Source organism: Erpetoichthys calabaricus, chromosome 8 (genome assembly GCF_900747795.2).
Source record: "Erpetoichthys calabaricus chromosome 8, fErpCal1.3, whole genome shotgun sequence".
NCBI lineage: Eukaryota > Metazoa > Chordata > Cladistia > Polypteriformes > Polypteridae > Erpetoichthys > Erpetoichthys calabaricus.
The window spans coordinates 44,955,766-44,978,146 of NC_041401.2; the positions used below are offsets into that span (position 1 = coordinate 44,955,766).

Sequence of the window (22,381 nt, forward strand, 5' to 3'; positions counted from 1 at the left end):
TGTCAGTGATGACCAATGTTTATCTTGTGTACTTTCCTAATGATTTGTGAAAATGAGTTTCGAAATTAGCTGAACTTATTATTTTTTAACAACAGGATACTTTTTTTTAATTTCTATATTTTTGCTGGCACTTGCATTTACAAAAAAAATTTAGTTTTATGTTTTCCAAAAAGATTTTACCTCATTGCACTTACAGTTGATGTGATTGCATTGCTAATTGTTTCATTTGAATTGTTTAGCAGTTAAGACGGTGTAATGAGCCTTACAGTCTGAAAAGAGAAATTAATTGTGTCTGACAGTACAGATGCATGTTTAAAGATGATTTAATATTTCTAAATTTAATAGGAGAACATTTGTGATATTATGCACCAATATAAATTTAGAAAGAAGCATTTTTCTCCATTTCCAAACCCCAAAATCAGGAATTGGTGCAATGTCAATGGTATGTGCAAGTTTGTCACTGATATGGGCAAAAAGAACAAAATACAAGCAGTGCTTTTATCTGCAACATTAAGTCAGTCGTTTGTTGGGTATTGAAAGTGTGCAGCTTCTAGTGTTGCAAACAAAGACATGACCCAGAAGAAAAGGGCTGAAGTAAAGGAAGATTCCAGTAATTGGGTGCCTAAACAAAGCACTGTTTCTCAGAACAGCATTCCTTCAGGGATACGCCTGAGATCCGGACAGCAATATCCAAAGGGTAAGGAAGTGAAGTTGATGAAACATAAGCCAAGTTTCTAAAGGAAAGGCATAAAATAGTAGATAAAAAAGAACATTTTTGTAAGTAATTAGTGATCTTGATGAGAAAAAAATGTCTTAATACCAGATGCAGTAACTGTATTCTAAAAGCAAAGATTCTAGCAGAAAATCAACATGAGCAAATGGGCACACATCATTAAAATACCTCCTCTCCTCTCCCAGCAAGCTTCATCCTTGTCCTCCCAACTCTGGCTCTCAGAATGGAGTGAGGCGGCTCCTTTTATTCAGCACCAGGGAATGCTCCAGGTGGTTCATCAGGATTACCTGGAATCATTCCCAGGTGTAGTGGAAATCCACTGAATTGTTCTGCAGCTCCCCCTGGCTGCCCCTACAAAACCCAACAGGGCTGTGCCAAAATCCAATCCCGGCATGCCCTGCGGGAATCCATGGTGCCCCAGCCACCCAGGAGGGCTGCCCTCTAGCGTCCCAGGGGAGGTAGTGCCCTGTAGATGCTTTCTCCCCTGGTCCTTCCATCCAGATGGAATCCCAGCCGGGTAATGGCTGATGCCACCCTTCACAACACATATGCTTAAGTAAAAGTGGCACATCCAAAAAACAGTCAAAATATGTTTTTCCCTCATACAGAGTAACCTCTGGATGATATCTTATACATATTATACTAAAACTGAGCATTTTCCTTAAAGACAATGACACACAAAAGGGTGTGAGAATGTCTGCTCTGGGCCAGTATTTATGTTCACACCACCACCACTAATCTGAAAGAGTGTTCTTGAAAGTCTGTTCCATCAATCATGTGTTTCTAACAATATACTCTCAAAACATTAAGTCATTAACACTAGAATTACCGAAGCCTATGAAAAAACTCATAATCTCGGTCCACCTTAAATCCCTTCACACCTCTCCATCAGCGTCTTTTGTTTTGTAAATGCATCGATCAGCACAAGCAGCCTGCTATCCCCTCCCCCTCTTAACGGAGCTCAGCTTGGGCAAAAAAGTCTCCCAGCTCAAGCCAAGGCTCCTTATCTGCATGTGATGTGCCTGGAGTTGTATAGGGTAAATAATACAGTATATCATTATTTGGAATACATACATTTCATGTGTGTTCCGTGTCTACAAAGATCTGGGTAAGTGTAGGATGAAAGGAAATGTGAGGCAAAAAATGCTGAACACATACAGTACCTAAAGCAGAAACTTTTTCCATGTTATGCGTATGTATAATGTGTGAAGACTTTAGTCCAAATATCAAATAAACACGTGAGTTTTTATTCAAGAATATAACCAAAGAAAAAAAATCATCCGATTTACATGTTGCGGTAAATGAGTTAAAAACCCAAGCTCAAAAGTCAATTGACAAGAGGTTAATACGTGTTCTTGAATGTCGCAGAGGTAAGAACTGCTGCCTTATAACCTAAAGGTACCGGGTTTGAATCTCAGAGCTCCGAGTGTTGAGCTGCTGCTATTATTATTATTACTATAATATAATAAAAACATACATTTGATTTGAGTCTGTAACACCCGGTGTAAAAGTTAGTGCTTGGTTTTTTTATTATTCAGTTTTATTCTGTCAGTGACGTTCATATGGTACAACGAACTTGCCTCTCACTCTCTGAGTTGATGGCGTTTATCTCAATTCTTTTCAAGAGCAGTGATGACCACAGTTGGTGCTGTGGCTGACGCCTGCCTGCAGCTCTGTTTGCATGAAGTTTTTTTTAAATTCACAAAACACTTGAAGGCAGGATTGTCAAATTTCAATGACCCCCCTCATACATCTATGGAAGGGTAAAAAGGTAGCATTGTACCTCCAGGATTTCAGTTTCAGTTATCAGTAACCCAACCTAGTCATTCAGGCAGAACAGTGTGATCGCTCGGTAACTAGAACAGACCCTTTCATCTCTCTTTCTTTAAAAAGGTACTACCACCCTTCCGCTTAGCAACCAACAAGCACATAAAGCCAAAACACCCCCTAATGGCCAGATCGTTTAGAATTTCCATTTCTATCTCTTTTACTCCTGCAGGCTTGCCAATTCAGAACTTGTTATTCGCTGCAGCGACTCCTGGATCCAACCCCAATCAGTGCTTCTGGCACTACCTCCACGAAAGGACAGAGTATACACCAGGTTTAGGAGTTCTGCAAAGGTCATATTCCCTCTCCCAGTCAACTTCAGTGTTTCCCCACATTTGCTGAGAAAGGGCTAAGCAACATCTCAGCTACCCATCAAGTTTTTTTCCCAGAACCTCTTTGAGGCCAAGTGAAAGATGTTCACAATGGCCTCACCAAACTCCACTCAAACACAAACCTTTATTTCAGTTACTGCTGTGCTGCCACCTTTTTGGTCTGATGGTACTTCTCAGTCATATTGGGAGGCTGTCCTGCTAGATCTGCATCGCAGGTCTCTTTCTTCAGCTTAACAACTTCTGACACAATTGGTGTCTACTTGGTCTACTACACCCTGGGGGTGCCATCATGACAGACACCAACAACCTTTTGACCACAGGTCCTGGCACCTGCTTCCATTACTGACATCTGAAACAGTGTCTATTCAGACTCTACACCTTGATCCCCTGAGAGGGATTGAGAGTGTGGTAGGTGAGACATAGAGCCATGTTGTGCTTTTTGAAAGGTGGAGGAGTCATTTGATCAGTCAGTAACCAGTGAGGCAGAAATAATTAATGTAAGTTTTATCTTCAACTCCTTCATCTACTTATTTTAATCAGCAAAACCATTTGTGGTGTTATAAAGTATTCTATCACATTTTTATCTAAATTATGGTATCCATGAGGATGCTTTTCATTATATCCACTTTTTTCATATTGTACCAGGGCAGCAATATAGCACAATGGATACTACTGCTGTCTCACAGGTCCATGGCTTTAATTGTCACAACAGTCACTTTGAGTTTACATGTTTTTTGAATGGTGTCTTTTTTTTGAATACTCCATTCTGCGTTGGATTGATTGTAAACTCTGAATTGACCATACAGTATCTATACAAATTGGGCTCCCCCTTGGAAGTTTTCAAATATTATTATTATGTAACCAGAGGCCTTTGCCCCCTGCTTGCTTTACTCGCTATGCGCTAGCCTCTTTGCGGTTCTGCCGCTCACGTATGGGGATGCGGATGTACAATTTAAACAGATTGTTATTTTCATGGGAATTGTTACATATGCATAACAGAACTAATTATTTTATATTACAGAGAGTAATTAACCATATTAAAAAACAGTAAAATGTAATAATAGGCACGGTGGCGCAGTGGGTAGCGCTGCTGCCTCGCAGTTGGGAGACCTGGGGACCCGGGTTCGCTTCCCGGGTCCTCCCTGCGTGGAGTTTGCATGTTCTCCCCGTGTCTGCGTGGGTTTCCTCCGGGCGCTCCGGTTTCCTCCCATAGTCCAAAGACTTGCAGGTTAGGTGGATTGGCGATTCTAAATTGGCCCTATTGTGTGCTTGGTGTGTGGGTGTGTTTGTGTGTGTCCTGCGGTGGGTTGGCACCCTGCCCAGGATTGGTTCCTGCCTTGTGCCCTGTGTTGGCTGGGATTGGCTCCAGCAGACCCCGTGACCCTGTGTTCGGATTCAGCGGGTTGGAAAATGGATGGATGGATGTAATAATATGAAAGTGAATTATGTTTCATGTTACATTAAGAGTTATTCGTTGCGTAATATGATTTTGTTCTGTTTGGCTTTGAAATCAACATGCAAATACTTTTTAAACTTACGCTTTTACTATAAAAACTATTTTTTGAATTAAATTTTTGTCAATATCGCATTGAATTTTGATTCTGTGACTTCATCGTGACAACACAACGTATAACTGCTCATGATTGAATCTGGTTAATTTCTCTCTATTAAATAAAACAACTTTTTCGAATGTTTGGCTCTGAGATTTGTTGTCTTTGCATAAGCTATTCTAAAAGGAAACTGTTAAAGTTTTAATAACCTTTCTTAGATACATCCTTCTTTCTACAGTAACTCATATGGTGGAAGACCAGATGGTGTTAACGGTTGTAGATATTCTTTAGGATATTGTAAGTTGATGTTTTCATCTTCCGCACGATCGCCACCAACTGTTTCAGCATAGTCTATTGATATGCATTTAACCAATCTGCCATGTAACCGATCGTCATTTTTAGCATTAATTCATTTGACTTTATTGTTTCTCGGTGCTAGGTTTGCCCGTGTACTCATTTTTTCTGTTGATAACCCTTCGTGATGAAATTCTTCAATAAGATTTTTGACATAATATGTTTTCTTTCTTTAAGTGGGAACTTAAAGTGAGGAAAACATTAAAATTTATAAGAGCTGAGAGAGCAGGAACTGTGTCTGACAAAAGCATTCACACGAATGAGAGGTGAGAAGGCCGTGTGCGTGGTTGAATATGGTTGATAGGAGGGTGTGACTTGAAAAAATCTCATGGCCAAAGTCTTGTCTCGTGGGACTCATCCCAGGATTTTTTTTATATAATAAAGAGATATTTCTTATATTTCTAATTAATTTGGACCACTTTGCAGATATCTGTTTTCACTTTGACATTAAAATAAAACTTTTGACATTAATTTCCTGCCAAATTAAATCCAGCATTGTTTAACAATAATATGTGAAAAACTTTCAAGGGGAAGAGTACCTTTTATAGACTGAGTATGTGCAAGCATGTCCCCCTGATAGACTATTGTCCTCTCTAGGATTCGTTCATGTTTGTTTGCCTGATGCTCCTTGTGTCCCAGAACCTAGGAGTGGAGACTCAGAAAATGGATGGACTATTTTGCAATTCTAAAAAATCATTCATGCTTTCCGAAGCCCTAATCAAAGCAGCTTCTACCTTACTATTTGTCATAATGCCTTCAGAACTTGGCACAACAAAAAGCAATTTTTGTATGGCAACACATTTGATTTTTTTTTTTCTGCATAATGCAGAATTCCTCTGAGCCATTCCTTGGAGCCACTTAGTCAGCTTTGCGCTGGATGACCTTGAGAGTGCTTAGCAATGTGAAATCACTGAAACAGAGACAGCTTGTTCCAGGCACGTCTTGATGTAATATACAGCATTATCAATCGCTTTAGGGGAACTAGAAATTAAAGTAATGAAAATACCCTTGTAAGAGGAAGAATCCACTCCCATTCATTTGGCAATATGTCTTTTTTGCTGCTGCATGTACTATAATCTTTAGAGAATTTTTCTGTGTTTTTGTTCCCATAAGTTTCAATGCTGGTTTTTGCTAATTGACTTATTTCAGATGTCAGTGACCTAACTGAAAGCTGTCATCTTTTTTCATTGGTGGTTATCGTCATCATTATGCAAATAAGGCCCCTATCTACCCAGTAGAAACAAGATAAACTGTACCAGATAGATCTGTGAAAGAGAAAAATATAAAAAGGTGAAAAGTGCTGTAAACTCTTTTTACATCAGAACTTAAGGTTAAAATATTGTGATTAAAATGATTATGTTTATAATCACAGCACTTTGTTTGCTTTTAAAATTTTATTTGCAAAATAGATCATGATGTCTCAGTATATAACACAGAAACAAGGAGCAATTCCCATTTTAATGAAGCTTAAACTGCTGAAAGCATCAGACATACACATCATGGAAAGACAGACTTTGCTATTTAGTCTGTGTTTCTTATACAGATGTGAGCACCACTGGAGCACCACAAGGAACAGTCCTGTGTTCTTTTCTCTTTACTCTGTACTCATCAGACTATAAATGTAATACCAGGTCATGTCACTTGCAGTCTCAAATGAATCTGCACTTAAGGGGTGTTTCCACATGGGTTATGAGACAAAGCATAGGAGTCAGGTGGAGAACTTTGCTTCTTCATGCAGAAAGAACAGTCTGTAACTTACCATCAGCAAACCAAGGAACTGGTTGTTGACTTTCACCTCACCAAAGAGCCTCTGTGTCTGGTCACTATACAAGGAGCGAATGTATTGGTGGTCCATTCCTACAAGTATTTGGAGGTCCATATTAATGACAGGTTGGACTTGTCTTGGAACACACAGGAACTATATAAGAAAGGGCAGGCTCTTTTTCCTTAGGAGTCTGCATTCCTTTAAGGTGGAAAGTGACATCCTTCACTTCTTCTATTGCTCTTTGGTGGCCAGTGTGATTTACTATGCTGTGGTGTGCTGGGCTGGTAACATCACTTCAAGAGAGGCTCACTGAATAAATGGACTAATTAAAAGGGCAAACTCAGTTATAGGGTGCACTCTGAACTCCTTTATAAACGCTACACATCCTCTCTCTGACACACTAACACTGAGGACTTTCAGCCAATGAATTATTCAGCAGAACTGTGTCAAGAAACACCACTGGGGCTCCTGTATACCAACAGGAATACACCTGCATAATGCCTCTTTCTTTTGAATTTTCTTGCCTTATAGTAATTCCAGTGTGTGCTCAGACCAACGTGTGTGTGTGTATATATTTATTTATTTACTATCTATTTATGTATGCATTTATAAAGTTTTATAAAGTGTGGCCACCAGGGGGCGCTCCATCTCCCCATCCACCCTACACAACAGACAGAGGCAGAAGTCCAGAAACACACAAGGCTTTATTTCAGTGGGAAATGCTTTTTCTTTTGTTTCCCACGAGCACCAAGAATAGTACAATAAGCACAGCAATGAGCACAGCATTTTCTTTTCTTCTTTCTCTCTGCCTCTGTTACTCCTTCTGCCTCCACTCCTCCTCTGGCAAGCTTCGTCCTCCTCCTCTCGACTCTGGCTCTCTGAATGGAGTGAGGTGGCTCCTTTTATAGAACACCTGGAAGTGCTCCAGGTGTCCCGTAATCTCTTTCCGGCAGCACTTGTGGCAGAAGTTCTGCAATAAAAAGCTCAGCAGTTTTCCATATACCCCCTGGCAGTGACCAGGGATGAGCTTCCAAGCTCCAAGCCTGTAGCACTATAGCAAAATGATACCCAGTGCAAGCGCTCTTTCTTGGTCCTTTCATCACAAAGGCATCCAGGCCATCCATCACAAAACATATAAGAGAATGTTTTTGGAGTCACAAATGGATTCACAAATCAGATTTTCCTTGCTTTGTCCTTTTCTTTCATGTATCTTAATTTCCACTGGTTTACATGCAGTTTATACAACTGGGGCACAGAGTGGTTTAATTACTTGCTCGGAGTGGGGATAGAACTGTCAGTCATGCTGTTTAAGTTCACCGTCCATTTGAACACATTGCCTGCTTTTTTAATATGCCTGCCTCTTCTCAGCCTTCGCTGCATGTCATTTCTCAAGTTTGCAGCTGTGAGACCTGCTTGTTGTCAGGCTGACCGCACACAGCTCTTGGTTTTGGATTTCAAATCAAAGGATCAACTCTATTAAGTGGCAGGCCACTGCCAGTTTACCATAGAAGGAACAGGAGATGGACTTTTATTTTAAAATGATAATCTTTGTTTTGTTTAATTTTGTCATCTGGCAGCCAGGGCCGGATTTATATGAAAAGAGGCCCTAGGCTATTCCACTTATGAGGCCCTTTCACCTTCCATTTTTAAGTTTGTAAATTACATGAGAGATAATAAAATACATCATTACTGTGATTAACCAATACATTTTTATGTTTGTTTATTAGTCATATGTGTAGAATTTCTCCTTATTTTCGGTTCAGTGTTTTAGTGTTCACTGTTTTTAGAATAGTGTAATTTTAATTTTGCTAACAATTTGAATGTAGGCCCCTCTTGATCTTGAGGCCCTAGGCTGAAGCCTAGTTAGCCTATAGGAAAATCCGGCCCTGCTGGCAGCCCATCCAGGACTGATCTTGACTTGCACCAGCTGCTGCCGGGACAGGTTCTGACCTCCGACACCCATTTGGATGAAGTGGGGATCTGAGAGTGTTATATTTTATTCTAATGCTGTTGACAAGATATTTTGCTTTTTACTCCTGCATCATTAACTACACATATTCCAATTATATATAACATTAATGGACTTTATATCACCATGATTTGTCTATGTTAATCACTGATACTGATTAAAGTTTCACTGTGTGTTTGAGATTGTTTGTGTGCTTATGTACATCAAGTTTGTATATTTTGATAAGTGCATTATACTTGCAAACTTGTAAGTGCTCTAAGCATATAATCAGTAAAGAGAAATATGTAAAAAATGCAATTAATTGAACCATCCCTGGATAAGGGGTACTAGCCAATCATAGCGCCCACTTACACACCACAGGGCCAATTTTGATATTTTCCATTAAACTAACCTAAAAATCTTTGGGGATGAGGAATGAAAACTGGTGGAACAAAAGGAAACCCACACAAACATGGAAAGAACATGCATGCACCAAGAATCAAATCCAGGACACTACACTTATGAGGTAGCAGTCCTATCCACTGCAGCCCATTACTGGCCAATAAAATACAAATGAATTGTTTAATAGATATCTCCCTGAAAAAGAAAAAAATAATAATGTAGTTGCCATCAAAGTCAGTATACATTTTTGAGAGACATTGTACTATAGCAGGCCTATCCCAATAATCATCGGGTGCAAGGCAGAAACAACACCTAGAAGTGCATGCACACACACTTACAATTGGGCCAGTTTATTGACACCAATTCACCTGCAGCAGTTTCAGAAAACTGATAGATTAATTTTATTATATTTAATTGTATTGAGTCATGTTTTGTACGAGAGTGCCTTTTTTAAAATGCTCTGGGTGAGAGACACGATATTTTAGGCTGCTGTAGTTAGATATGTGATTGGTAGTTAACTGAGTAGTTCTGCTCTGTGAGGCCTCCTTGCATCCTCTGTTTTCAGATTTGTTATCAAGCACAGATACTGTAATACAGGGGTCTCCAACTCCAGTAATGGAGTGCTACTGTGGCTGTGGGTTTTCATTTTAACCTTTTTCTTAATTAGTGACCAGTTTTTGCTGATAGTTAACTCTTTTGCCTTAATTTTGCTATCGAAGACATATACTCCTTAGTTGTAGCTTTTTTCCTTATTTATCAGCCAAACAATAACATGATACAAAATGAGCCTAAATACAGTATGATCATCTCAGCTATTTTGATTATATAATATCTGAAGATACAGAAAGGTGAAGATCTCAATAATGTCGATCTTCTGAGGTCTCTAAAACATTTTGATGGTGCTCTTAGAAAAAAGAAAATCAACAGTTTGGGAAATGTCTGATGTGGCAGAATGAGTGCCCCAACAAGCCATGGAATTAAATAATGGATTTAATTATCAAACAAAATTGTTTTCTAATTAAAAAACTGGTTGGAATGAAATTGGTTGTTTGAGGCCACGACCTAGCCGGTTATCTGTTGGCTCACTTCTTATCTCATTTCTGTTTGGATGTTATTTAAGGAAAAAATTAAGAGAACTGAATCTTAAAACAAGTCACTTAAAATGAAGGGACAACATGTTACTTGGCAGCTAAAACTGGTTACTTATTAAGAAAAGGGTTAGAATGAAAACCTGCAGCCACTGTAACACTTCAGAACCAGAGTTGGAGACCCCACTGTAATACTAACCCTTTCTTTCTAAATGTAATGATATCAAGGACTAAACATATTTTAATATTCATATTTTAATATTTCTTTTGAATCCTATGTGTTGCATATGAGATGTGTTGCATTGTTATTTGACTAAGATAATCAGTATTGTAGTTCTTGGAAGTATACAGGTAATTAGTTCAGAGTTATTATGATTTGCTCATTGTTGCTCTCAATTAAACTTTGCTGCATTGTATGTTCTACTGATGCAGGGATTTTCTTTATACATTCATGCTATTATCAACAGCAATTTCTTTAGGATCATTTACCATTCAACCCACAAAATCTCTGCGCATTGTGAAACAATCAGTGCATTTCACTCGACTACCACTGGCATTTGTCGAGTTATAATAGAGTAAACTAGTCATGTTTTTAGGGCTATTCTGTACTACTGTATATGTCCTTGTCTAAATATGTGATAAAGTGGGTTCCATTTCAATCACAGTCAGAAAACTGAAAGGTTGTGTAGGTTGAGAGCACTCACGGTGTAAACAACATAAATTCTGTTATCTATTTTCACCACCATAGCCATGACTGTGATATGACCTGATTTAAAATTATATTATCTAAGTCACATTATAGAAAACCCTTAGTTTACTACTGTCAAGATAATCTTTAGACATTCGTATTTTTCATCTAGGCAAGTTTATAGAAAATAAATAAGCAGACTTTAGAAAAAATAATAAATATCGGCAGCAAGTACAACTCAGTGAGTATTGAATTCTGTTTCAGTGACTGAGTTAACTGGTTTTCGTCATATTGTGTGTTTTGTCATGTGAAGGGCCTGAAGTGATTCTATTTTCCCTTCTGACTCTTTGCTACATAGATTTTAATAGAATGTCCCAAATCCCAAATACAGCATTTGTATGTTTACTCTTACCAGCCTGGTCACTGTCAGGACTGACTGCTATTGTAGTTAAATTCTTCCCTCTTTCTTTACATCTATAACCCAAGGCAATTAGAAATAGTACCAGAAGAGGTAAGAGAAAAAGTTACACTTTTAATGAAGGTTATTTAATTCAGGATTTTCCAGTTGTGCCACAAGTAGAGTAGAAAAATTGGCAAAATAATACAACCTGAATAATAAGCAGTTTAATCTAGTGTTTAGTCTATCAAGTACCTCTCTGTCTTAGTATGTTGATTGGTCTCTGTTCTGATATGGCCTCCTGATTGAATGAAGCAGCAAAGAGACATTTTGGCTTCTTTGTTAGCCTAAATTTATAGCAGTCTGGTTCCTTAATGTACCTCAAAGACCAATGGGATGTAATAGTGCAGGGACTCCCTTGGTTCATTCCAGTCCATAACTCAAACCCCCTATCAAATGAACTGTCAGCCAGCACAGACCTGTTCATGTCTTTTCATCTCAGCCACCTGTATCCCCCCAGGCTGTCTTCCTGGAAGGGAATGGGTGCTAATATTTTTAAAACTAAATACTATGATATTTAATCCGGATGCTCATAAATTTTACCTGTCTTACTAAATCCATGCTTCTGATGTCACAGTATAATGGCAACAGCTTTGAACTCAGTGAGGGTTAACCTTATAACAAAACACTCTTTTGCAATCAGTGGCAAACAGATACAGTAGATGCAGACCCTTCAACTCCACAGTCCAGTGCCGGTCAGTCAGTTCTTGCTTTGGTATATCAGCTTGGGGTTAACAACTGCCTTATCGTAAATGTATCTGAAGGAACTGGTTTATAAAGCTGACCCATTAAACTTTTTTTAATAAAAATAAAAATTATGGCTGTTTGATAAATCTACATTCTACAAAATATTTATCACATAATATGTTAGACATTACCAGTTTTTTGCTCTCTATTACACTGTGTTACCAAGAAAAGGTTACCTAAACTTTGTGTTTTAAATGTAAAAAGTCATAAGGTACTTTCACAGTCAAATGTGCTACATAATATGAAGATTACTATTAACTCATAATCAATTGTGCTTGCTCTCCAGCAAATTCAACAAGTAAGCAATTCCGCTATAGAATTATCATCCAAAGACCTGCCAGTGGAGGAGAAGAATGTCCAGACACTCTTTATGAAGAGAGGGAATGTGAAGCACTCCCACCCTGCCCAGTTTACAGGTACTTTGAGGTTTCTACACTCTATGTGATGTAAAACTGTGTCCAGCACAGAGGTGACGTTTCAGATGTACTCCATGTTCTATGTCACCAACTGAGCACATTAATTTATGCCAAGGTCAGTATGCTTTAAACATACCTGTTTGGGTAGTTGTTGTTGTTTTCAGTTATCACGTCATTAACTTATTTGATGGCTCAAGCACTTGTTTAAATGGATTAGTGTTGCTCAAGGGTCTTGGGTTCAAATCCCAGTGTTGTCATGCTGTGTGTGGCCTTCCATGTGATCCCTACGTCTTCAAGAGTTTTCACAGGTACTCCAGTTTCCTTCCTCAACCCAAAACATGGCCACTCTAAACAGGCCCTGTAGGAGTGAGTGGCACTCTATGAATCCTTTTAAAAGAAGCTATGTCTCCCCCAAAATGGTATTGAAATAATTTGGCTGAGAAGATGAATGAATAAATGAAATGACTACCTGTGCTCTCAGCTTTATCTTATTTATTAGTAGTGCTTGAGTAAGGGAAGTAAGTCTTCAGATTGGATGACTAATAAACATTAACAGACTTAATGCTTCCTGATTGGATGAGGACTTTAAGTGCATTGTTAATGATAAGCTTAGTGGCCTACAGTTTACAGAGTAATGCAGTTTGTGATGGCAGACTGGAATATACAATAGTTCTTCATTTAAAATGAAGTTGCTTTTCAGCTGAAGGTAGTTTTTGCCATAACACTTTCAACAAATATTGCTGGACTGAAATTTTTTTCTAAACAATTGTTATACCAGTTTTCCACTTGAGGTTACTTCCCATCTGTCACCCAAGATATAATTATCTATGTACAATTTAAACAATTAAGAAGTTCTTTAAAATATCTGCTTTCTTTACATTTTAATATGGCTTTCTGATAAAACAAAATTGTCTTCTTACGTTAACTGTATACATGGGTTAAAAAATGATTAACAAACAGCTTCTGCACTCCTTCAATTTTGTTAAGCAGATCACAGCTAGACTCCTAATTTCAGAAAGTGATGTTATCTTCCATTACAGTGTTTTACATTGGTGTGAGCCTTCTGGGCAGGCTAGAGGGAAGTCTGGCTTGCTATTTTGCTCTGTTTTGAATGCCTCACAACGTTTTGCCATTTTTGCATATGTGAATCTTAACAGCCAATACAGTGGACCCTTGACTTACAAACTCAATTTGTTCGCGAGGGCTGGTTGTAACTCAAGTTGGTTGTAAGTCAAGACTATTTTTCCCATAAGAAATAATGGAAATACCCATAATGCGTTCCGAACCTCCCACAGCAACACTTACTTAATCTTTTCATAATAAAAAAAGGGTTGTATAATGTGCATAATTTACCAAAATACCAATAATTTTTCTAATGTACTAACCAAAAAGTTATAAAAAGTGCCTAGCCTACCAGAAACAACAATTTTATACTGTACTCACCATTTAATTTGACATCTTTGGGCTGCAGGGAGGTAGGAGGAGGAGAAGAATGAAATGGAAGGTGGTTATTGTAGACATGGTGGATTTCGTACATATTAGTGAGATCGGTCACATGAACACCACTCTCATATTTCCGCACAATTTCCTTCTTCGTTTCGATTGTGATGGCTTTCTTTACCTTCGTTACCTTCTCTTCCTTCCTTAGCAATTATCGAAAAAAATGATATAAATCATTGCACTGACCGAAATTACGTCCACAAACACATGTATCTGGGCTCCGACTGATGCTTACAGACGCTCTAGGCTGTTTGTTTACAATCGCGCAAGCGGATACACGTGACCGCATTCAGGTCGTAACGCAAGATGTTGGTCGTAAATCAAAACAAAAATTTTGGTCGTAAATCAAGTTGTTCGCATGTCAGGCTGGTCATATATCAAGGGTCGACTGTAATTTGATAGACCGGAAAGAACAAACAAAGAAAAAAAACACAGGTTTTAGTAGTTATCCACAAACTTGGACAATGAGTTCAACATGGTGCCAGCTTAAATATCAGCATGGTAATAATGACATGTGATGCAACATCCAGGGATGTGTCCTTAGTAATGGACACCCGTGTCAAATGGCACTGTGATAAACAATGAAAGTGTTAACTTCTTCTAGGTTTCAAATAGCGAGAAAAAGATAAGTCCCAAAGAAAAATATATTCAATTTAGAATAAATGAAAGAAAATAGGCTAATGTAACAATTTACTCTTTTGTAAAGATGTCATATACAGTAATCATTTTTTTTTTTAGGTGGAAGACCCAAAAATGGAATACATGTATGATCGTGCCAGAATCTGTCCGTCACAGAATCACAGGACTCAGTGAATCATGTGGATTGGGATTAGAATCAAGAGGTACTGATATAGAAATAAAAATGTTGCTGTCTATATACTGTATGTAATAGTGTTTAATTTGGTGGATCTTTTAGCCTGTGAACCAATAGCAGGTGTGTTTCATAAACTGCAGATTTCTCATGTAGAATAACAGTTTCATGCATGTTTGAGCAAAACTGACAGTATTTATTAATCAATCCTTATTTCAAATGACATAATCACCAGGCATTTTAAAGAGGAATTAAAGAATACAATATAGTAATAAATTAAAATCTGTTGAGCACAATACAAATTAAAATAGTAGTCCAAGAAATACCACAAATTATGTATGGACAGATTGCACACAATATCAGGAAAAGACAAATAAGTAAAATCTAGAGTAAAAGAATTAACTGTTCAACATCAACATGTTTCTTTTTTACTGATTTTATTAAAAGCAAGTAACATTCCATTGAATCAAGTCAAAGTTAACAAAGCTAAATTCAATTAAACCCCCCAACCCCCAAAAAGAAAGAGAGGAAGAGCAACAGCCATAGTAAAACTTTAAGAGAAGATAAAGGGGAAGAGAATCCTTTTCCCCAATATAAATGCTTATTCTAAAATGTTATTGATTAGATTCTGCCAGATTTTAAATAAGGTTTGAACAGATCCTTTAAATGAGAATTTGATTTTTTTCCAATTTCAAATAGTATATAACATCAGTTACCCACTGACTTAAAAATGGTGGGCTAGGATTCTTCCAGTTGAGCAACATAAGTCAAATAAGTCGATGTGCTAGTAGTGAAGTAAAGGCAATTACAGTTTGTTTGTCCTTCTCCACTTTTAGTCCATCTGGGAGTCCACCAAACACAGCTGTTAGTGGATTAGGAAGGATTGTGACACCAAGGCTGTCTCAAAGGCAAAGATTTTTGTCCAAAATGATGCTAATTTGGTGCACACCCAAAACACGTGGCATAGTGGGGCCAGAGCTCGATTGCAATGTTCATAGGTTGAATATTGCCCCGGAAACAGTTTGGACAATTTTAAATGAGATAGATGTACTTGTATGAATGTTTCAGTATGATTTTATTTTTTTTTAAGTCATGGAGAAGGCATTGTAGCATACAGGCTTCAAGGAAAAGCTGACAGCAAGTGGAGATTTGATGATGTTCAACATTTTATGTAGCAAGTTGTGAGAACCTTAGAGTATGTACATTAACTTTAACTAGTTCCTGTATGACCATCTGATTGTAGCATTGGCCTTATTGTTATAATGATTCGAGACTTAAAAACTGAGTTTAGCAATTTAGTCCATATTTAAGGACGCTGCAATTTATGTTACTGTTTGAATTATGTAAGCTTGCCTTTATTTATTTATCTTACATTTTATTTAATTATGTATCCTTTGTAATTGTAATTTTTCTCTTAACTTCTTGTAAAGCACTTCATATCTTCATACCTTGTATGAAATCTGCTATAGATATAAACACTGTTGTTTTGTGATCTCCTGTATCATACCCAAGGTAGAGGAGCAGAATGACCACTAAGTACCAGCTCAGATTTTGTCATTGTTGACCTTTCAACTGTTTCCTTAAGCCCATAGTATTTTAAACATTTTTGTGCATCCTATTTGTGGTCATTTCAGCACAATTTTAAGTTACTTTTCATGAATTCTTGTTATTCCTAATATTGCATACAGTACTTTTATTAGTTAGCATGCCAAGCATCCATCTCAGTTTTTCTTTCTTATTTTATGTCTACCAATTTCCATCATTGCAGTGAAATTTGGCAATTATTTATTGCCCGTGTCAGACTAATATAATTATTATGTTCTGTCTCCAAATACATCTGTCATGTTAGCTTATGAACTGAATGAGCCCTTGTGCTGTGTACAGTGTGTCTGCTAGCTATTTAAACCTCATAAGAAGAAATGTGAGAACATTGTGACCCTGGACTACTTGTTCTGTATGCAAGACTAAAGAAAGAAAAGTGCCCAACTGAGAGAAAGCGATCCAAGTGTACACACCCACTGCTTGTTTTTTTTATTTTTTACTTATCAGATGTTAACTTTCACGTACATTCATATCAGATTATTTCATAGAACTTGTGTTATTTGATTATGTTCAAAGCCAAGCTGCAGTCTTTGTACATATTTGTTCATATCTTTTGCACAATTTGTTCTGTAAAAATATCCTTCCTAAAGGTAATAGTCCTTGCTGTTCCTAAACTAGGAGTTAAAATCTTACTCTGTGTCATACTGAGACAGAACAATACTCTTCATGTGTAGATAAAAAGTTGTTCAAAAACTTCTCTCAGAAATAGTAGTAGGGCATGGGATGGTGAACAGTAAAAATTGTACAATACTTTAAAACCACAATATTCAATACAAGTTACATTCAGTAAGGAAATCAGTTTAAATTGTGAGGTAGCCCAAGGCTTTCTGATATTTCTACCATCCATACTAGTTTGAAGACGTGCTGGTCTCTCTTAACAAAAGACACTCAATTTCTGATTTTTTAAATATTATTCATTATGACATATTTTACAATTTAAACAAAAAAGATCAGACTGTTTTAAAATCAGAATGGAAAACTACATTTGAATTGTTTTTGCCATACTGAAAGGGATCTGAAAGGTTTGTTCAGAAAAAATACATTTAAGAAAAGGTTACATTAAAATAAAAAGGAAGATACATTTCCATAGCTGTGTGACCTTAAAACTACATTATATTTTTTAGCATAAAAATGCTTTTTAATATTAATCATAGCTTGTATTTTCTAGTCTTGAGAGCTGAAATGTTACGAAAATAAAAATAAAACATCACATTTTCATACAATACACATTTCTGATCGTATTCTACAGATTTCTTGTTCTTGCCATTCTCAGTAACGATTGATGATTCACTTTAGAAGAAGACATTAACAGAAGGAGAAGGAGTGTGTGGGACCCACATTTACATAAGCTGCTTAAAAGCAGAACTGCCTGTCCTTGCTGTCTCAAGATCTGTGGCTCAGGGATTCAACTCCAGCCATCTAAGGTCACACAAATAACTCTTGACAGGTGTTACTTTCATTTCAAACAAATACCGACGATGCACGGTTGCTAAGGAGAAGCTCTCTGTAAGCAGACCACCAGTCAAAGCATACACGTCCACAGGAGAAAAGACAGCAGATCAATGTGGGGAATCATGACTTTATGCTTTACATACACTTTATGGGAGGAAACCAACACATGTCAAGAAAAACACCTTCATTAGAAAGTTCAAAGAAATTCAAGACTGAATTGAACACTACAAGAAAAACTCTTAGAGCTAGGCCTCTTCTAATGTTGTCACTATCACTGACATAGTGTGCTATTTTAGATATACTTCAGATTACAGTATGGTAATGTTACCTTCACATATATAGTTTTCAATTAGATTCTCAAACTCTTGTTTCTTTATTTTTCCAATATAGTTTCATTCTGTCTACAGCACTGACATGTTGCTTAACACATTGCTCGCTGGGCAATTTACTACCAGGACGCTAGAATAAAGGTCTAGGCATATATGATAAATAATGAACTCTATCAAAAAGCGGTAAAAAATCTATTGTATTAGAAAGCAACAGTTTAATTATCAATCAACTGTAATTCTGTCAAAAATACAAAGAACCTGTTCATTTATTTTCATCCATAACACATTTGAATGAGAGTCATTGAAGCATGGCACCTCACAAAGTGCAGGCTTAGAAGCACATGTGCCATAAATATAATGTATTTCTTTGTGCTGTCCATGCTTGTTGCACACAACATATTTGGTAGTTGGTGACTGTGTTCAGTGGACGGCAGAATGTTCATGTACTGCTGTCCTGACAGTCTTAACAAGTCGGACACCTTGGGATGAAGAAACACCTTTGGGGCACATCGGTACCAGAGCATGCAGCTTCTACATCATCCAGTTCTTTGTCACTATCTCAATCAGTGTCATTATCAGTAAAATACTCATCTTTCAACAAATCTAGTTGTTCCAAAACATCATCAGCTTTATACCTTTTTTGCGACAACATAACGATGGGCGGTCTTTTTATAGCACTACTTTCCGGAAGCTGTTATGTGTAAAAAAAAATAATTTATGGCAATCCACTAGATGGCAATACTATAGTAGATAACTGAGATGTGGCAGCAAAGCTCACCAGCAAGCTGGCTGTGTCTATAGTGGCGGTATACTGAGATACGAGTTATATCATACATCACACCTTGACAGGTTCAGTGAGGTATGACTTATCTCGTACCTCGCGCTCAAAATGTTAAATTGGTAATAATAGCAAGCACAATGCTTGTATGAATGTTTCAGTATGATATGTTTTCTTTTAAGTTGTGCTGAAGGCACCATAGCATGCAGCCATCTATTAAAACCTGACAGAAGGTGGAATTTTGATGATGTCTAACATTTTATGTGTCAAACTGTAATAACTTTAGCGCTTTAGCTATTTTAACTAGTTTGTGCCATCTAACCATACCATTGGACTTATTGTCATAACTGTTGGAGATTAAAAAAAGAAAACAGTTTACTATTTCTATTACTTACTTTTTCTATATTATGTACATTTTTCTTTATTTAGTAATACTTTATTTAAGTTACAGCAAAAATATATCTATTACTCACCTCATCTTATGTAACAAGACCTTAATAAAGGCTTCTTTTGCCCTTCATAATACTTATAAAACATCACTAAATAGGTTATTATATCTCTGTGCTGTGCGGCATATTGACATGATGGTAAAATTAGTTGTTAATATGAAGGATTCACTGCTTTTATACTAAATATGTACTATCAATAGAAATGTGTCTCAGTTAAGCCACCTCAGACCTCACCAAAGTGATGTTTTGTTAATAGGTCACATTGCAGAGATGAATAAACACTCCACTGATGCATTGCAAGTGTTATGAAGACCCAAAGAAGTGTTTGTTAAGGTCTTGTAACTTAGCAGTAAATGAGTAATTGATGCATTTTTATAGTACCTAAACTAAAGTGATGTTTTTATTTTATTTTACCTAATTATTTATCCTTTGTATTTTTTAACTTCTTATAAATCACTACATATCTTGTATGAAAATGTGCTATATAAATAAATGCTCTTGTTCTGTGATCCACTGTATCACACAGCTGGGCCACTGCCATTGTTGACCTTTGCTGGAGTATTGCCAGTATTAGGTTTAATTAAAGGTCAGGATAACGAGACTAGGAAGCAGACAACCTTGGCTAATCATCAAAACCCGTATTTTTATTGGGTTTTCACCTGTGACCAGTGCTGCCAGGTCCACAGTTTTCCCTCCTAACTGGACATCGGCCAAAGGAAAAAAATGGGCTTTTGCAGGTTGTGGTTATTTGGGCTACTTTTTTAAAAAAACAATACGGTTATTTCAGCTGTTTTTCAACCCCATCTGCCACGTTTTTACCATGTTTTTTAACCAATTCTTTCACTCTCAAATATGTCCCCAGTTAAAAAAAAAGTGCACTACAATACACTTAATTTAAGTGCACTTATTGTGTTAAAAGTGTGCTATTTTCAAGCACTAATTTTGTACTAGGTGTGCTAATGTAATATCATTAGTGTAACTAAATATATACTTAAATACAACTAAGTGTACTTGAATGTGCTATTTTGGGACACCATTAAGATGTGTTTAAATATGCTTAAGTGCACTTTTTTATTATTTGTGTACTTTCATAAAGTAACTTTGTTTCTACTTGAAGTATATTTGAATCCACATTTTAGAGACTTGTTAATACACTTATAATATATAAGAAGTATATTTATACTTCAATCAAAATGCAAGGATAATACATTGAAAACATATATGTCATATATTTCAAATGTATTTACAACTCAAATATAGTATACTTTTTGTATATTATATCTCAGAAGTGCAGTAAAATACACTTAAAATGAACTTAATAATAGTGTATAAAAGTACACCAAAATTGAACTTATATTTAAAGCATGCATAGCACGGTATTAAGTAATGCACTAATAATACATTTTTATATATTTTAGGGGTAGTAAACTTCGTCTGAGTACACTTAATATCAATTTAAGTATTAGTGCAAATTAGCATACTGTATTTAGATTCTGTACACTGAAGTACTCAATGTATTTTTAATTAGTACATTTGTATTATATTTTCTTTGCACTTATTTTTAGCACACAAAAACAATAATGTGTTAGAAATGTACTTTCTGACATTAAAGTATATTTTTAGTACAACTAAATACAGTGATCCCTCGCTATATCGCGCTTCGCCTTTCGCGGCTTCACTCCATCGCGGATTTTATATGTAAGCATATTTAAATATATATCGCGGATTTTTCGCTGCTTCGCGGGTTTCTGCGGACAATGGGTCTTTTAATTTCTGGTACATGCAGTTGGTTTGCCCAGTTGATTTCATACAAGGGACGCTATTGGCAGATGGCTGAGAAGCTATCCAGCTTACTCTCTCTCTCTCTCTCTCTCTTGCGCTGACGTAGGGGGGTGTGAGCAGGGGGGCTGTGTGCAGCTGTTTCCTGAAGGACATGCTGCACAGAGCTTCGCATACTTAAAAGCTCAAAGGGCACGTATTGATTTTTTTTATCTGTCTCTCGCTATCTCTCTCTCTCTGTCTTCCTGCTCCTGACGGAGGGGGTGTGAGCTGCCGCCTTCAACAGCTTTGTACCGGCGGTGCTTCGCATACTTAAAAGCCAAAAAGCCGTATTGATTTTTTTTTTTGACTGCTTGCTTTGCACTCCTTTGAAAAGGAAGATATGTTTGCATTCTTTTAATTGTGAGACAGAACTGTCATCTCTGTCTTGTCATGGAGCACAGTTTAAACTTTTGAAAAAGAGACAAATGTTTGTTTGCAGTGTTTGAATAACGTTCCTGTCTCTCTACAACCTCCTGTGTTTCTGCGCAAATCTGTGACCCAAGCATGACATTCTAAAAATAACCATATAAACATATGGTTTCTACTTCGCGGATTTTCCTATTTCGCGGGTGGCTCTGGAACGCAACCCCCGCGATGGAGGAGGGATTACTGTATATTTAATTTTTACCTGGGTCTGAGTGGACAAAGCGCCCCCACCAAGCCTGTGCTTTGACGGCATGTGTCTAACCCTCTCACTCTGACATTGCCCCCCACTTTCCAGTGTGTCATTTTGTCTATCTCAGGTATGTGGCAATGTGCCTGACAGGCATTTCAGTGCCCAGGAAAAAAAAATTAAGACTAGTGTAAAACAACTTACACTCAGAACAATAAAGACATTTACTTTTTTAAATAGTTGAAGTGCCACCATACACTTCCGTGAATATTTGAATTTTGTTATGGCAGGACCACATTGTGTTGGGCATATGCAGGTTCAGGAAAGGCCTATTGGACTTTACTTTGTCCGGTCAAAGCACAAGCATCTTCATAATTACCTGTCACTGCAGTATCAGAAGTATGGTGGGTTAATTTAATGCATGCATTATTTTAGGAAAGGGCATCCCGAGTTAAAACTGAAGCACATATTGGGTGTGCTCATAATGCCGCCATGTATTTTAATATAGGCCTTGCAGGGTGGAAGAAAGAAATATGACACGGGACTGGCTGAAAGTAATGCTCCCCAATATAAAAGGCACTTCCTGCCTGTACGGGTCATCTTTCGGGTGTTTCTTCCATTGGACTGATTTGAGAGAGCAAGTATTTCAGAGTCCAATAGTCACTAATAGCTTGTGCCCATTTTTTGAATATATTTTTCATTTTGCTTATTATAGCTAT

The 22,381-nt window shown here is 37.2% G+C and overlaps 1 protein-coding gene across 1 annotated transcript in view; it reads left to right on the plus strand.

The window, feature by feature from the left end:
• The window catches only part of thsd7ba (thrombospondin, type I, domain containing 7Ba), a 1,117,993-nt gene that overhangs the window by 793,234 nt on the left and 302,378 nt on the right, over positions 1-22,381 (plus strand). The window contains exons 12-13 of the mRNA XM_051931000.1: positions 12,178-12,307; positions 14,546-14,649. Coding sequence (XP_051786960.1) covers positions 12,178-12,307; positions 14,546-14,649 — 234 coding nt within the window. The remainder of the gene's footprint in view (positions 1-12,177; positions 12,308-14,545; positions 14,650-22,381) is intronic.